A 17,992-nucleotide genomic window follows, 5' to 3' on the forward strand; every position below is an offset into this window, starting at 1 on the left:
GTGACCTTGGGTTCTAGTCTGGGCTCCCAGCTCTGCAGCTCCAGTCCAGCCCCAGGCGAGAGAGGCCTTTCATTGGTTTCTCTGACAACAGCTAAGTGCCGTCCTATGGTGGCGTAGGAAGAAATAGCCTCACCATCTTCGTGGGAAGGCCTAACACTAGCAAGACACACCTTACAGGGATTTCAGACTCAAGCCCAGCTCTTATCCTGGCATCAAAGCCACCCCCTACCCCTGGCTCCCCGGAGACTACAATCTCCTCTGTTCCTGGGCGGAGCTGGGCCTACAGAGAAGGTTCGCTCCTTCCTTACCAGGAGTCAGGCCTAATGGCAGGGGCTTTTCTTTTCACAGGCTTGGGGCTGACCCCCCCCCCGCCCCCACTCATTAACAGCAAAGAAAGGATCCCCGGCCATTTCCATTTCCTCTGTGGCTCAAGAGCCCTGTTATTTAATCCCGCGGCCACCCCGGCCGCATCCTCGGTGCGGCGGGCTCCACCCATGCACCTGGCCAGTTTTCTGCTTCTCCCGCTTCCCTTTAGGGGAGCTGGAGGGGGAGGCGGGGGTGGAAGGGGGTTTGGGAAAGTCGATTATGGCAGCCACCGGCCGTCGGCCTTAGGTGGACGGATGCTCCTTAAGCCAGCGTCCGGTGAAGGCTCTGATACCTGCGGGGATAGAGTGGGAGGCAAGTAGCCAGGACTGCAGAGGGCGGACAGAAGCTCCTGGCACTAAGGAGATTACATTCGGGAGTGGGGAGGCCTCTGGCTGAGTGGACAGAATCGCCCCGGGGGGTACTGGAGCCGGAAGAGGCCTCGGCCCAGTCACTGTCCACACCCAAGAAATGGGGGAGGGGTGGTCTGCACTCAAAAAAGACTCAGCCTTAAGAAAGGAACCAGATTCACTCAACAACCCCCACCCCTCCCTTCTTGAATATGGGTGATGGACGTTTTCTTAATTTCTGGTAAAAGCAGATTCAAAATTCCTTCCCCCAGCCCCCGACGTCCCTGGGCGCCGCTGGTCCCAGCAGGGGTTCTCCCGCCCCAGCCCCCCACACTGCCTGCGGCGGGAAGAGATACCCAGATCTAGGTGTGTCCACCCCCACCCTGCTCTGAGCCTCGTATCCGGAGGCCGCAGCGCCCCCCACCCCCAGCGACACTGAGGGTTCCTGCCCAGGCCCGCAGTGGTGTGAAGGTTGCTTTTACCTCCTCTTGCAGGCTGGGAGGGGGTAAAGCCCGCGCAACTGAACCAGCTGCAGCAGTCGCCGCCGCCCTCCATTCATTCAAAAAAAAAAAAAAAAAAAAACCAACAACAACCTCCGCCCGAACCTCCACCCCTCTTTGTAAAAGAACGACGGCCCCTTAAGGAGCCAGAGCCAGCCCCAGCAATCACGGGTTAAGTTCTTTTCCGGCCCCCCATTCATAAAAAAAGGAGCGCAGCGCATGCGCGCGCGGGGTCTCTTGTGCCCACCCATTCATAGAATCGCGGACTGCGCGCGTGCGCACTGGAGCTCCCTTCCCTCCCATTCATAAAAAAGCCATTTTCCCAGGCAGTGGTTGCAACATCGCCGCTGAGGCAGCGAGCAGAGCTGACAGCCCCGAGCTGGAGCTGCGGGACTCCGGGAGCCTTGCGGGTTCCTCTGGCTGGCGTCTGCGAGTACAGCAGCGGCTGACCCGCTTGGGTTCGGGGATTTACACAAACGTGGAGCGATGCTTGTGACTCTGCAGCTCCTCAAAGTAAGTCTATGGCCGGTTTGGGGATCCGAAACTGCCCCTTCTAAGCCACGACGCGACTCCCCTCGGGCTGGGGCAAATGGTGCGCTATTTCCAGTCGCGCTTCTGTGTTCCTTCCCTCTGCTTGCGTCTCCTGGAGTCGCTGCGGTGCGCCGCAGCTCCTTGACGCCCTCCGCCCGGCCGGCACGGCGCTGGGGGTGTTCAAAGCCTGGCACCGCCGTTCCGACCCCTGGGCATTGCCAAGCCTGACTTCCCCGCCCTCTGCGACTCGGGAAGCCCCGTGCGCGTCCCAGGAGTTTGTCTCTGGCCTGGCCTCTTTCCTCCTGCTGCCACCACTCGCCTCGGGCGCTGGAACCGGAGGCTTTGGGCTTGGTCAGGAGCCACCACTTGGGTCTGGGGGGCGCCCTCGCCTTGGACAGCTCTCCCACCCCCGGGCTTCGTGCCCACGGTGCCAGCTCTGCCGTGAATCTCCCCAGCCCGCCGCAGCGGCCTATGCTCGACGTAGATTTTTCTTGCCCCTTCGTATTCGGGACCGACTGGGTTTCCCCCCCTTCTGCCTCCGGCTAGATGGTCAGCTCGGGGCCAGCCGGGCATTTCTACTCCCTCTCCTTAGCTAGGCGGTTCCTAGCCGTCTGACCTTTGCTCGGCTGCCGCATTTTATGCTGTGCAACTACCTTGCAGTTGCCTTTTCCTTCCCCTGCCTCGGCAGAACCCGAAACTCCTCGGCTACCCCGTGTCTCCCTATCCCAGAACACAGAGCTGTGCCAGGCCCCAGGGCCCCCGGACCTCGCTAGGTCTGGTGGGGGCTGAAGGTGCGTTTACATAACGCCGGTTGTGTGAGAGCTGGAGGAAGAGGTTGCGTGCGTAGGAGAGATAAGGCTCCCACTTTCCCTCCTTCCTTCTTGGTGGTACCAGGCTTGACATCACCCAGGAGAGAGAATAGAGACGGTACGTTCTGAGAAATTCTGAATCGCCAAGGCCACGGGGGGCAAGGAGGGGGGGTGAGGCGGGTTTGGCCAGCCAGGGCAGCTGGAGTTTGGCTCCATCACTGGGGCCAGGGCTGTGCCCAGTTCCCCCTCCATGCAGACGATCAAAAAGCATTTAGACAGTAGCTGCTCTTGTGCAAGAAGACGGTTTCTCAATTCTCTTTGATTGGGGGCTGGGGGTTGTGGGCAGAAGAAGCAAGAGAGGCGGAAAATGGTTGCATGGCTTGAAGGGCTGAGGGATGTAGCGATTAGAGAAATGGGCTGGAGGGGCTGGATGGTGAGCAGAGGGTAGAGCTGCTTGCTTCCTCTCACCAACTGCTGGATGGGCATCCATATTGCCAGGCCTGGGTGAGAGCAGGAGGCCTCCTTATGGCGCAGTGATCCTTGGGGAGAATCCCCCACCAAGGCTGTGCTGTAAGGAAAGGTGGAGGGAGATTCAGTGGGCGTCCAGAACTAGTGGCAGCTCCCTCTTTCCTGCCTCTAAATCAGACCATGATTCTCTTCAGTTTGGGGAGAGGCCGGACATATCAGAGGCCAGAGAACCTGTGGAGGAAGGGAGCAAGCACATGTCTGGTTAGCAGACCAAGACTCTAACCTTCTTGACAAGCCTCTTGGGGATACAAAGCTGGAAGGTAAAAGGCCCAGAGCATTGGGAAATAGAGGTTTATCAATCTCTTAATATGCGCCGGCTGGCCTGAGGCCCTACCCAATATTGCACTGGTGGATTTCACAATGTTTAGAGTTCTCCGGATCTTCACACTAATGGAGCATAAACATCTGAAATTTTCAGCTTTTTTTCCATTTAGTGCTGGTGTGGGGTGGCCTAAGAAAAGGAGGGCTGCAGTTGGTCTCTCTTTCTCTGAGGGGTGAGAAAGAAGTTGTAGATATGTCACTGTGAAATTGCATTTCCTCTATTTCCATCCCTTGGGAGGGTCCTCATGTGCTGGCTGGCTCCAGGTGAATCCTCATCTGGTGAGCAGTACACAATGACCAATTGGAGCTATGTTGCTCCTCTGGGGAGGGGGAGAGGGAGCCTTTTGGTAGATTTTTTTTTTTAAATCTCCATGGACGGATATATGCCAGCTGGGATGAGGGAGACATTAAGGACATCTGTTGGTTATCTTCCATTTTAGATTCTGAACTCAGAAGTCACTCCTTTGTGGATTGTGGATGCCCTCCTTCCCTATCCCTCCTGCTTGATCCCATGACTCTTTCCATATTGCCTTCTTGAAAGGCACTCTCCATAGAGTTTTGGTTGGGGATGGTGGAAGGAGACAGAACACATAGAATAGATGATTTCAAGCTGAAGCAGATTAGGGGCTGGGCACTAGTGAACATTTGGGGCTCAGAGGTGACGTTTTTGTCTGCATCCTTCCAAGATTATGGAGAGATGTGGCCTTTTAGAAATCAACCCTTTGACTACCTCCTACCCTTTCCCACAATCTTGTAAACCTGACATTGCATGTTCCTAAAGGGTTGGCTAACTTTCCTGAATAACAAATTAAAACAAAATGTGAATGTCAGTGATTTAAAAATTAAGGGAGAGGGAGAAACCCATTCATAAAGTGGCCCTTGAAATGTGTTGCTATGGGGCTTAATACTTTTTTTTTTTTTGTCCTTTGTGATACCATGGATTGAACCCAGGGGTGCTCTGCCACTTAGCTACATCTCTGGCTCTTTTAATTTTATTTTGAGACATGGTTTAGGTTGCCCAGGCTGGCCTGGAACTTGTGATCCTCCTGGGATTACAGGTATGGGCCACCACACCCAGCATGGGGTTTAATACTTTGGGACCACATATAGGGATTTCAGATTCTGATGCTTAATGTCCCCTTAGTGTGGCATCTTCCAGCTCCCTATTTTGGGCCTCCACAAGCATTTTTTTTTTTTTTATTAAATTAGGCCATCTAGTCAGGTAAGACCTAGATGTTGGCAGGAAGAAGACCTAGAAAGAGTCCTTCCTCTTTCTTTCAGAGAATTATAATTTTGTTCTGAATCTAGAGTACCTGTCTTCTTGGCGTCTACTGAGGTGCAAGTCCCTTGTGACAAAAATCTTAATCCTGGTGAGGATTTTTGCCCTAGTCTGTGGGTTTGACAGCTGAAAGTGTGGGGTTTGAGATGTATAAACAAAACTCCAGACATTTTAAGGCAAGGGAATAGCCAGAGTGGAGAAGGTGTTCCATCTCATGGTCAACCTGGATCTCCCTGACAGGGGAAAGCAGTAACTCATTGGGGGAAAAAAAATACATACATACATATATATATGATTTCATTTATTTTTATATGTTGCTCAGGACTGACCCCAGTACCTCACACAATAAAGATGAGCACTCTACCACTGAGCTACAACCTCAGCCCCTGGAATATACTTTTGCTCCCTCAAAAAAATCAGAGCAGTTGGATCTGGTGGAATCCTGGTTACTGGGAAAGATGAGGCAGAGGAATCCCCAAGTTCAAGGCCCTCCTGGGCAGCTTAGTGAGGCCAGATCTCAAAGAGAGAGAGAATTAGAGCAGCTGGGGGCCAGGGCAGAGCAGGGATGAATGATTAGGCAAACCTGCTAAGCATGGGCCTTGATGGGGAACAGTCTTCCCCGAGGGCCTGCAGAGCAGCTAGTGAGTGGTCAGCACTAGGGCCTTGCTCCCTGTTACTGGGATCCTCAGAGGAGGGCCTAGTTTTAAGGGTGCCTCTAACTAACTAAATGCATCATATAGGAGGTGCGGGGTGTTGCATGATGTAAGAGGCGGGGTATTCTTGGTCTGGGGCCACCCTGCAGATCCGGGCAGCTGACAAGTCTGGGGAATGTATCCAGGACATGTGGCTGGGCTTAAGAGGCTCCACCATTCAGCTGTGATCTCGATTGTTCTTTCCAAGGACAGGCCCCAGTCAGTGGAGGAAGCAAGGGCACTGGGGAGGGAGCACAGATGTGCTGGGTCTAGTGGAGGAGGGAAGGGGCCCTTCAGGGCAGGTGGCCACTTTTAGAAGAGTGGTTTCCCTTGTCGGTAGTCTTGTCTGTTTCTGGCTCGGGGAAGGGGGAAGTCATTTCCTGCCTGGTCCCAGGAGTAAGCTAAAACCTATTATTGTCTGTTCATTTCTTGGTGGAGGGTAGGGAGACAAATAAGACCATCTTGATGTGTGTGGGAAGAAGCTCTCCCTTGGGGGTCTAAGGTTCTGGTCCCACATTGCACCTTGACTTCGGTCAGTACTTCCCAAATGATGGCGGTGGTTAGCAGGTTCCTTCTAGCTTCCTAGCTCCCTTTTCTGACATGGCTACTAATGTGTGTGTGTGTGTGTGTGTGTGTGAGAGAGAGAGAGAGAGAGAGAGAGAGAGAGAGAGAGATGCTGGGGATTGAACCCAGGGCTTCCATACACTAAGCAAGCCTCTACCACTAAACTACACCCCTAGCCCTCCGATTCCTTTTTTTTTTTTTTTTTTTGGTGACCCTGATGTGATTTGAACATGATTCCTTTTTACAGGATCTGAGTAGACAACAATTAATGGGGTACTACAGTGAAGCCGAAACTTGAAGCTGGTTAAAATAACCCAGAACCAAAGTACAGCCAGTCTCCCACCCATTATGTGCGGGGGGGGGGGGGGGGCTTTGGAACTCAGCTGATTGGTTGTGAAAGAAGGAAAAGAAGTACTGGGAATTGACAACTGGTGATAGGGTGAAGTGATGAAAAGCAACTGTTTTCTTTTGTGATCTCTGATAGATTGAGGTGAGCTCCTTAGTGCCAGTGCTGGGGGTGGGGAGGGGTGCGGGGGGGGGGCAAGGCAATGCCGAGAAGAATGGAGGATTCCCAGACAAACCCAGCTGCCTTAAGACCTTTATTCTCCCACTGGGGCCATTCTCAGCAGAGTTTGTCTTCCTCCTTAGGGTGCAGGGAAGGACAAGTCCCTGGCTTCCCTTGCGTCCCTTCACTTTAGAAGTCTTTTTAAAGCAATAAGTCAACATTTGGTTATAGCTTCATTAACTAACCGGGGATATTGTCAAAAATAACCAAGCAATGGTGGTTGAAAGTGGTGGGCGGACTCTCTGACAGTTTAAAGACCTTTTTTCTGAGTTGTTAAAGGGTTAAACAACCTTCACTGAAAGAACCCCCAGAGACTCAATGGGGCAGTGCAAAAACTGCCCATTCAGTCAGAGCCTTTTGCCAGTTTGTCATTAGCTGACCTATGGCTTTCAAAATACAACTGTCAGGTTTTCCCAATATTTCCCAACTCCCCTCTCTAGGGTAAGTCCAGGGGAAGATGTGGGTGGGAATAGGCATCTGACCCACTTGTGTGAACCCAGTTGTGTACTGGGTGATTAACAGACCTCTTGCTTCTTTGCACCTGGCCTGTAGGTCTGCAGCCCTTCCCTGCAGGTACAAATGGCAGACTGGCCAGCTCTGGGCTCCCAGATGTGCCAAACAGCAAACACAGGGCTGTGCGTTCTGGGGGTTTCCATATCCTGCAGATTTAGTCTTCTAGAACTTTTCTGGCTTCCTTGTACCTCACTTCTTGCCTTCCCCACAGACCTGTCCAGGAAGCGCCATCCATAAAGATGCTTAGGGACCTGTAAATTCAACTTGGTAGATGCAGAACAGAGGGGATTCCCTTTCAGGGTTTCCTTTTAAGGATTGCTTTGTAGTGAAATCCTGTAAGTGAGACCCATTGGATTTTAAGGAAACTAAAAATGAAAATAAAGAGGGATGAGGTGACAGAAAGGATAGCAGAGAAAACTGAGAAGTTGAGATAACTTGAGCTCTGCGCCTTCCTTGAATAACAGGAACTTACAAACCCTTAGCTTCCCACTCTCCACCACAGTGAAAACTCTAACTAGGGAGCAATCTGATACAAGCCCCGACTGGCTTCATTTCCCTGCTCACTGAGTTACTGAGACCCCAAATGGCCTGGTGAGGTTCCCTGGGGGCTGGTGGCAGACTGGGAAGGCTGAAGAGGAGGGGGGTGGTCTATGGCTACAAATGTGACTGGTATTTCCATGAATACTCCAGGGTTGAGGAGGGCTGCATGCCTGAGTTCACAGCCTCTGCTGTCTAGGGTCTCATCCTGCCCTAATCACTCCCTATAATTCAGCCACCCTTTATGTTTTCATTTCTAACTCTGTAGAATAGGTACTATACTTCAAGGTGATGGCAAGAGGGCTTAGCCAGAGCCTAGAAATGCTTCCTAAATATTAGCTGCTTCCATAATTATTATTAGAATGTTGAGTGAAGGTGAAAGTTCTCTTGCCTCATGCCACCTAAAACTCCAAAGAGATGCTTCTTTGGCTAAGTGCAGTGTTGGCTTCATTTCTCTTTCTAGAGTCTTCCAAATTGGCTATCAGTCTAGCCTACATGAGGCAAAGCCTTGTCTCCTATTTATAGTATGAACCTCTTCCTTCCTTGGAGGGGAAGCAGAGGTATGTATTAAACTGCACTTAAAACCCAGGGTACTGGTGCATGCCTGTACTCCCAGTGACCTGGGAGGCTGAGGTCAGCCTGGGCAACTTAGCAAGACCCTATCTCAAAATAAAAAGGGCTAAAGACTTCACTCAGAAGTAGCTCCTGAGTTCAATCCCCAGTACTGTTAAATAAATAAGTTAATTAAACTGCACTTAAGATGCACAGCAGCATTCAGAGCATGTCCCAGGATTTGCAGATTGATCTTCTAAACCGGCTCTCAGTTTTTCTGTTTTTGAGACATCATGGAGCTGTGCTGGTGATTTATCAAACAGAAAGAACGGGAATTGTTTTTCTTTTTTTTACCAGCCAAATAAATTCATCAGGGGCTCTTGGAGGGCCCTCCTACAGCGAGGGTCCCTGTACCAGGCAGGTGAGGCCTCAGGCCTGAGCAAGTTTAAGCAGTGAAACTCTGAGCCAGCCATTGGTTTTTGCTGAGCTAGTAGCCAGAAGAGAGATCCTACATGAAGGTTATGGTAGGAAGATACATTTTAGAATATGCCTGCTGGAACCATCAGATGCTTCTTGTCCTGAGAGAGCTGAGTCATCATAGGCCAAGCTCCCACCCCCATGTCTGGCCTCCATTGCAGGCCCAGATGTTGACAGCTGCCTCTGGGTGGGGGGTGATGGGAACCTGCTAATGCCAACTTCCCCACTGCTTGCAGTGGCTGCTCCCACCCTGGCTTCCTGGTGGGACTTTTCATGAATTGGGGAATCTGCCCACTGATTCCAGAGCCCGTTAAAATCCCTGAGCATTGCCCATGGCTTTTGTTTCATCTGCCTGCAGCTATTTTCAAAGAGTTCCAGTAATGAACTGGGAAAACAAGAGTGGATAATCTGAGATGGGGTGGGGGGGTTAGGTACCTTTACTGTTCTGGTAAGCAAGGCCAGAACCCCAGAGCTGAGACAACCCCAGCTACACGGGACAATATCATCTTCAAACTGCCACTGATATTTTGTTGGCAGGACCTGTAGTATTACTAACTCAGGCTTTTGGAATAAGGGGATCGTGTTGTCTTTGTCTAAGGGTGAGATTCCAAGCTGAGGCATTTCTTGGAGGGTGCCAGAGAGTCTTATCCATAACATTTTTCATTATACCAAGTTCAGCCTTTTCCTCTTGTTAAAGTCCCAAGGCTAGGAATTTTGGCCCCTAATCCTGCCTGGTCTGTTGACCCTCAATTTCATTTATTCTAGAAGCAAGGCCTTGAGACTCTACTTAGAATAAGTACCTGAGATAGCATTCCCTGGAAAAACTTCAACCCATAAGTACTTCCTTGTGTTCTCTTTGTCCACCCCTGACCACAGGATCCCCGCAGCAGGCTGCCTTGGCAAATAACTACTCTAGTGGCAGACTCACCAGATACCTAAGGCAAACTGCTACTGGGAGGACTCCTAACTGAAGATGCTGTTCTCTGAAGAGAACTTTGGGGCAGGTGATGTCACCAGGTAGACTTTATCTAAGATAGGAAAAGGTGTATAAAGAAATTCCAGCATCTTTTAAATGGGCAGGGCTGTGGGAACAGAGTCAATAGTTGGTCCCCTGTGTCAGTGGGAAATATCAGTTGACTGAGCATTAAACCTTGTAGAAAAGATTTGCCTTTTTTTTCCCCCCATTTAGCAGTATAGATGATGCACAGATGAGCCTTGCAGAACCCTTTTTATCTGCTTCATCTAGAGCTAGCTCTATTTGATGGGTTTGAGGCATCTAAGGAAGCTCTTCCTCAACAATTTTAACTGGCAGAAGAAGTAACATACTGAGTTCATTTGAATGCCTCCTTATCACTCTCCTGTGATTGGAATATCTAGATGGACCCACAGTGTCCCAAGTCCAGAGAGATATGGGGTGAACTACACATGGAAACTATCCCTATCCTCTTCTTCAGCAGCTCCTTTGAGGGAAAGTTAACCTATTAGCTGAGGGATAGGGTCAGCTTTCCTAGTTACAACGTCATTAGCATCTTGCAAAAGCTTTTACGGCAACACCACCCATAACACTAATCCAGTGGGGGTTTTTGTTGTGTAGCCTGTCATCTTCTCCTTCTACACCCCTCCCTCCTCGCCCCATCCCCTGGAGTTCTTAAGCGTGGAATCTTCCCAGAGTCTAATCTGTCCCTTGAATTCCAAATTGCATCCCCTTGAGCAGAGGTCTCGGCCTTCTGCTGCTATTTCTTTAAATTGATCTCCATCCGAATTCCAAATGTAAAGGTCAGCAGGCAAGGAAATGGCACTTCTAATAGAAAACAATGTGCACTTTCTAAATTTGAACCAAGCCGTTTCCGCTCTTTGATTTAAGTGACTTCCTGGGGTTCCGTGTCAGGCGCTGCAGTTGAATCTCTGGCCAGATGCCAACTTAAAATTGCACTCTCTCAGTGAAATTAGAAACTGATCCAGTGTTGGCTTAGCTATTCTAGTAAATAGCATTTAGGCTGAATGTTCAGCTCAGCACTTGGAAATGGGCGATGTGAGCGCCCCTTGAGAGGATTTCCCATCCAAGGTGTCAGAAGCTCACCAACCCAGGAGTTATTAGCCACTGGAGGTTGCTACCCTTGGAAGTAGTAGTAATAAGTTAATATCCTGGATGTGCAGGCAACAGATATAGCCCTTCCTTCTCTTGTGAATATCTGAAATAATGGCTTTTGTTTATCCAGCTGATAAACTCCGTGGGAGCACACAGGGGCGGTTGTGTTCAGCACCCAGCGCAATGCTTGGCACGAAGTGCTTGTCAGTGCTCACGGAATCTAAACTGTTCTCGGGTATGATAAATTGTCAAGTACTTGCCATGCACCATGCAGTGGGCTAGGTCCTAGATTTGCATTTTCTTATTTAATCCTTGCAAGAACCCATTTACATGGAACTGTAGCTCAGCGGCAGAGTATGCGTGAGGCACTGGGTTCCATCCTCAGCACCACATAAAAACAAATAAAATAAAGGTGTTTAAAAAAACCCATTTACAGATGACAAAACTAAGGCCTAAGGCATAGACATGAAAGAACTCATCCACAGAGACGCTGGTAGGCAAAGGTAAGAATTCAAACTCGGATCTAATTTCAGATTCTGTGTTTATTTATAACTGTTGAGCTGTATATTTTAAATGAGCGTGTTTCAAAGCAATTGTGAGAATAGACTCAGACTGTCCATGTTTGAACCTTGGTCCTTCTATTGATACTTCTATGTGACTTTGGACAAGTTACTTGGAACATTAGTTTTTTGTAAGTAGAAAAGGGGAATAATAGTTGATAACATTTTACCATTGTTGTAAAGAGTTAATGACTTAATGATATACATGATACTTAAAAGAGAGTAACTTAAATACAATACTACTTTTTAATTTTTTCTTTCTGCTAGGCAAGTATTCCCAGCCCAATAAGTGTTATTTCTACCATTATTATTATTAGTATTGTCATTACTAATAATTTTATTAATTATCTAAGCCTTGGATATTACTGGAAAGTCCACTAAGGAAACCTGAGAATTGAATTCCCATTTTACTTGGGCTTCCAAGGACTGTTGGGGGGTGGTGTGGGGGGGGAGACCTTTAACGGGCTGCCTACTGATTGATGCCTCTTCCTTTTCCCTACTTTCCCCCAGGGCCCTTAGAAGCCTGTTTCTCCGCGCGGTCCAGAACCTCCAGCCCCATGGAGCCCCCGATCCCACAGAGCGTCCCTTTGACTCCCAGCTCAGTCATGGTGCAGCCCCTTCTTGATAGCCGGATGCCCCACAGTCGGCTCCAGCACCCACTCACCATCCTTCCCATTGACCAGATGAAGACCAGCCACGTGGAGAACGACTACATTGACAACCCTGGCCTGGCCCCCCCAACTGGCCCAAAGCGGCCCCGGGCTGGGGCCCCAGAATTGGCCCCAACACCTGCCCGCTGTGACCAGGATGTCACTCATCACTGGATCTCCTTCAGTGGGCGCCCCAGCTCTGTCAGCAGCAGTAGCAGCACCTCTTCTGATCAGCGGCTCCTAGACCACATGGCCCCGCCACCTGTGGCTGAGCAGGCCTCGCCCAGGGCAGTGCGCCTCCAGCCCAAGGTGGTCCACTGTAAGCCACTGGACCTAAAGGGCCCAGCAGTCCCACCAGAGCTGGACAAGCACTTCTTGCTGTGCGAGGCCTGTGGGAAGTGTAAGTGCAAGGAGTGTGCGTCCCCCCGGACGTTGCCCTCCTGCTGGGTGTGCAACCAGGAGTGCTTGTGCTCGGCCCAAACCCTGGTCAACTATGGCACATGTATGTGCCTGGTACAGGGCATCTTCTACCATTGCACCAACGAGGACGATGAGGGCTCCTGCGCCGACCATCCCTGCTCCTGCTCCCGTTCCAACTGCTGCGCCCGCTGGTCCTTCATGGGTGCCCTCTCCATGGTGCTGCCCTGCCTGCTCTGCTACCTGCCCGCCACCGGCTGCGTGAAGCTGGCCCAGCGTGGCTATGACCGCCTGCGCCGCCCTGGTTGCCGCTGCAAGCATACGAACAGCGTCATCTGCAAGGCAGCCAGCGGGGACGTCAAGGCCAGCAGACCCGACAAGCCTTTCTGACACTTTGGGTTGAAGCCCCAGTGCTGTCCCTAGAAACGTGATTCCTCCTGCCAGTCTTCTGAGGCTGACCTTGCTCACGTGTGTCCTCTTCACATCCGTGGCTTGGGAAGAAGCAGGCAGAGACAGCCACCATCACCCACCCTCTGTTCCCCAAAAGGATGAAGATGTACTCTGGGTTTTTTTAGGGTCTTGGAACTTTGTGTCAAGCAGACAGTGGCACGGGCAGGGTGTGATTTTGGGGGGATTTTTCTTTTTCAGAAGACGGAACATAGATGTGGACGCATTTCCCAAGTTGCAGCTGCTTGATGGCCTTCGGGGTCCTTGCTCCTCCCTCCCTGTCTCCCTCCCACTTTGCCATTGTCTTTGGCTCTCACAGAAGCCTGCTGGCTGCCTGGGAGGAATTGTTAACTGAGGACCAGGGTAACCTTGAAGAAGACCCTTGGAGTCTCAACTTCTCAACCTTCTTCTTCCCCTCCTCCCTCCACACCAGTTGGCTCCTGCGTCCAGGAGAAGGTCTAGAACACCCTAGCCATTCCTATTGTATATACTTGGGAGTCGCTGAGAACAGAGGACAGCAAGTGAGTTGAAGCCTCATTCCTCCTCCTGCCTCCCCAGAACCACAGGATGGATTTCGGAGCCAATGAGCAGTGCATTCCTCTCTCTTGGCCGCATCACTAACTTGGGGTGTCCGCTCATCACACCGTCCACAGGTTCTTACCGAGTCACAGACTTGCCCACCTGCTCTGTGTCCTGAGTTCTCTCTACTCAGATCCTTTCCAGAAACTTGATGGGTAGAGGAGGCCAGGGGAGCACATGCGAGACCAAATATAATTTTGCCAATGAGTCTGAGGCTGTGGTCTCTGGATCCAGTCGAGATGTTTTTATAGAATAATTAAACCAGATGCTAACGGTGTTTTAAAAAAATAATAATAAAGCAACTTGCTTCCTTTTGGGCCACCCCCAGGAAGGGCTGATATCAAAATCTGGGGGGCAAGCGACCTCAAGGAACACAATTCCCCTGCCCACCAAGAAGAGGATCTTATCAGCGAAGAAGAGGCAGCACCTCTCATTGGCAGAATGACAGCTGAGCCGAGCTGGGGCTGGATTTCCTCTCCTGATTCTGCTGCTTACTGTCATAGCCTTTGTGTATAGTGATGCGTCTGTATCTTTATGTAAATAGAGATGGTGAAAAGAGTATATTTTAGCGTTAGGAAGCCCCAGCGGGGGAGTCAGAAGAACTCAAGAGAGGGTGGGAAAGTTCTCCAGGGGCCCCTGGGATCGAGCCCTGCTTTTGTGCACAGCACACCGCCCTCCCGACAGCCCCCAAAGACGTAGCAACTCTTTCTTTCAAGGTGCTAAAGGACTCGGAAAGTGCAGCACGTCCAGTGGGTAGGTACTTGTTGCATGCAAAAGCTGTAGTGTGTCTGGTCCTCCCCCACCCTGACCCCCACCCCAGCTATTGTTGTGTGGGGTTTTTGCTTTGTGTGGTATGTTGTGTCCCACCCCCCATCTGTTGAGAGGAAATGGCCTGGGTCAGAAGAGATGCCCCAGGTAAAATTGGAAGCGCATTAGACAGCATCTGTAGCATTTCCAGCTTGTTCTATAGAAACAGAACTGCCTCCAAAAAAGGATGCAGGGAGCCCAGAGTGGCATGTACTTCATGCTTCTCAAGGACTCCTCCTCCCCCGCCCTTCGGATATTAGTAGTTAACATCTTATGATTTAGAATAAGTTAATTGTAACCATAGGTATTTATTGATTGGAGGAAGGGAGGGTCTTATTATTTTTGGCTTTATTTATGTAACATCGGCTGGCTTGTAAAAGGCGAGTATAAGGTATTGCATCTTCATTTTCCAAGGCTAATTCACATAGCTCCCCTTGCCACAATTGTGATGGATGTATGGATGTTCTTGCACAAATTGGAGGGAATGGTGAAAACAAACGTTCAGCAACCACTTACTCATTGAATGTATTGGAAGTGTGCTGAAGGGGCTGGAGAGGTTTTTCCTCAGATGAGGTGTGCAGAGGTGGCCCCCCCCCAAATGATAGCACACATGCACTCTTTCCTGCAAGGCCATGGGATTGGCTCTCCGGGCCCCTCCCTCAAAATTGTCTCCATGGGAAACTTAACCCAGTGGCAAGTTGCACTTTGGTGATCTTGGTCTACACACCCATTCTGTGGAGAATTGGTTTTCATAAGCTGTGTACACACACACACACACACACACACATGCATGCACGCATTCACACACACACACACTGACCCCCTACTGACAAAGACCCCATTTCCTGGCAAATGGCCTCCTGAACCCTGACTTTTTGTGTACATAGTTGTAAACACGGATCTTGTGGGTTTTGGTTTGCCTTCTTTCTTTTTTCCCCTCCCCTGTTGTGGCTTGTGTTTAACCTGCTAGATCTGTGTCAGCAGAACTGTCCCCAGGAGTCCACCTCTGTGCCCCGCGTGCCCAGTGGCGAAAGGGAAGCAGTGAAGGAAGCGCCCTGGGTTCTCCCAGCTCTGCTGTGCACCAGTCCCCTCAGCTTCGGTCTTCCCTGGCTCGTTGGCCAAAAAAAAAAAAAAAAGAAAAAGGAAAAATGTGGCTTGCCTGTGGGTCCCCCAGCCCTTCCCAAGCCAGTCCAGAGCCGCAGAGGGATCAAGCACTGAGAACACATTTCTGTAGCTGCTTCTGGCTGGTTGCTTGCTGTCACCAGCAGCTTGCTTGGCTGGATTACGTCTCATCTTGAAAAGTGCCAGCTGGTTCCCACTTCTCTTAGACCTGGGACTGGGGTTGATCCAGGACACTTTGCCTAGTTTTTCTGTGGCTGCTTGCCTGCCCCACCTTGAGGGTGGGTTTATGAAGGCTGACACCCCAACAGGCACCCTGGGAACTGGGTCTAGGCTAGCAGAACCCTCCCAGATCAAGTGATAGGGTGCAACCAAGGCTCCTCTGAGAAACCGGCTGGAAGTGAAGACTGGTCCCTTCTGTTGACCCTTCACAGCTGACAGACAGAAGGTACGCATGTGGTGTGGGGTTTGTTCTGTGTTTGGAGTCTACATTGATTCCTGCTGTGCATCAAGTGGGACCCATTTAGACAGACTTGCCTGAGGTTGCACACGTGAAAATTGTGTCTGGCCAGAACCCAGGTGACTGTCACCTTGAAGTGTCACATTCTCCTATGCTGCCCCAGGAAGTGTGTGATGGGGTGCAGGGACACAACTCTGCGCTGTACAGTTCACTATGGCATCCTGCAAGCTTCACCAGCCCTCTGGTTCATGCCTTTGGTAAGCATTTTCATGCCTTCTCTGCTTACTGTGACAGTGGATGTCAAATATTGCATTGCTATTGTTTGGCTGTGGGTAGCTGCGTGTGTGCAGTGTTCTTCTCTTGCTCTCTCTAACTTGCTGCCCCACAGTTTGGTTTCGTGTTGCAAGCAGTAAAGCTGTTCCCTGGCTCCCCCCCCCCACCACAATCCTACTTCATTTTCCCCTTCACTGTAGCCCCTTCTCACCCCACCACAAAAAGTTACCACAGAAGGTTTCCTTTGTATAGAATATTTATTTTGAAGCTCTATTTTAATAGTATTTATTTTAGAAAGTCTACTATTGTAAGAGTTCTTCTGTTTGTGAAGAAAAAAACAAGTTAAAAACTGAATGTACTGATCTAGAAAATATCTATAAATATATATTGTTAAATATACACAGGTTGTTTTCTCGTGTGTCTGTGTGTTCAGTTTCTGGCCCATCCTCCTAGCAAGGCCTTTGGCTTGTCAGAAAACACTAGGCCACTGCATCAACTGCAGGGAGCGGGGTCCTTCTGGGCTGGGACAGACCCCTGTCCTGCCTCTCAGATGACCTAAGAACCTTGAAGGAAAGCTTCACTTTATTGGGAGACTGACGACCACCAGATGCTGTGAAATCCCCTTTCCTGGGCCGGTGGTCTCCTACACTGGGGATCTTGGTACCTCATAGACAAGGTGGGGAAGAGTAATCTGATCTGTCTGTTTTGTGAAAATTCTGCATCTCTTCACTTAGGCCTTGATTCTCCCAAATCTATAGGCTTCAGGAAGCCAAACAGAAAAGCCCTTGGTGACTTCCTGGTTTACAGTGGAATGATGGATATTGTCCAAAGCCAGTTCCTTTGATCACTAAAGCCTTCCATCCACTGAAGTACTTGTCTTTGTCCTTCTCATGTACTTTCCATTTGATTTCCATGTCCCCCATCCCCTCTTACTCTCAAACTTGGTAAGACCCAGCCACTTCTCCATTTACACAACTGGGGGGATTTTTTCATTACCTCATAAGTCAATCACAATGAGAATTGGACTTTATGCCTTATTTTCTGGAAGAAAAATTATTAATAGTTCCTATTACCAATCAGTGGGAGAGATGACCAATGATGGTTAAGGGGCGGGTGGAGGGAGAGATCAGGATCCCTATTTCAGTTCTTGGTTTTTCTAGAGATCACCAGTTATGGCCTCCCAGGCTCCTTTGTGAAATACAAGCCTTGTTCCTTTGGAGACATCCAAATGCCTGCCAAGGATCTCCTGGTCACTGCCCAAGAAGGCACGAAGTTTCTTCAGGGTGTTCTTGTTTATAATAAAACTTTGGAATAAAAGTAGGCTTGGCTTCCCTCTCTGTTGCCTGACCATGTGGCCTGTCCCCTCTCCAGGATGGACAAAGGTTAATTAGTGCTTCAATTCTTTCTTTCCCATCAAGGTAAGAACTGGCACTTGGGGAATAATTTGTTTTTAATCAGCTCAGTCCTTACTGGTGTCTACCACACTTTGTCTCTGTCTTGGGTTTCTTTCTACTGGGACATAAGGTAGTCCTGCACACACACACACCCTCACTGGTTTTTCTGCTTTGTTTCTAGAGTTTAGGGAATTAAAGCAACAAAAACCTGTACCAGGTGTTGAGTGCTTAAAGTCCCACCCACCCAAATGCTCTTGGGGAAATGGAAGCTGAACTTTTCCATAGAAAAAGTTCCATGGGCTTCTCTTATCTTTATCCATCTGGTCCTATTCCTCTAGATTCCTAATTAAGAGATGGCTTTGGGGTGACAATAGTGGAATTTTCTTTTTTGCTTTATACTGAATATGTGTGACAGATATTATGGTTATTTCCCTCTTAGAGATGTAGAAACAGGTCCAAAGAAGTCACACCCATTATGTGATGAGAGGTAGAGAGTAAAGACGATTTAGTGACTCAATTTGGGGACAAAGAACATGATGGAGTAGATAGAAGGCTCCCCAGAGATCCAGTGTAAAAATAAACAGGAAGGATGGGGTTTGGGGCGAAGCATAGTGGT

At 49.7% G+C, this 17,992-nt stretch overlaps 1 protein-coding gene across 2 annotated transcripts; it reads left to right on the top strand.

The window, feature by feature from the left end:
* Positions 1-1,524: 1,524 nt before the first annotated feature.
* Positions 1,525-16,397, top strand: Spry4 (sprouty RTK signaling antagonist 4). Of its 2 annotated transcripts, none has more exons than XM_046460321.2 (2): positions 1,525-1,726; positions 11,741-16,397. In XM_046460321.2, the coding sequence occupies exon 2, from the start codon at positions 11,788-11,790 to the stop codon at positions 12,685-12,687; it is 900 nt and encodes a 299-aa protein (XP_046316277.1). In that variant the 5' UTR covers positions 1,525-1,726; positions 11,741-11,787; the 3' UTR covers positions 12,688-16,397. The 2 variants fall into 2 exon arrangements, with proteins under 2 accessions (XP_046316277.1, XP_046316278.1); XM_046460322.2 differs by lacking the exon at positions 1,525-1,726 and adding an exon at positions 1,760-2,671.
* The last annotated feature ends 1,595 nt before the right edge of the window (positions 16,398-17,992 follow it).

Source organism: Marmota monax, unplaced genomic scaffold, assembly GCF_021218885.2.
Source record: "Marmota monax isolate L192 unplaced genomic scaffold, Marmota_monax_Labrador192_F-V1.1 WCK01_AAM20220418_F8-fsc00006, whole genome shotgun sequence".
Taxonomy (NCBI): Eukaryota; Metazoa; Chordata; class Mammalia; order Rodentia; family Sciuridae; genus Marmota; species Marmota monax.

What these genes read in the sequence shown, in the direction of transcription:
- Spry4 (XM_046460321.2), top strand. Translation starts at nt 11,788, where the DNA reads ATGGAGCCCCCGATCCCACAGAGCGTCCCTTTGACTCCCAGCTCAGTC.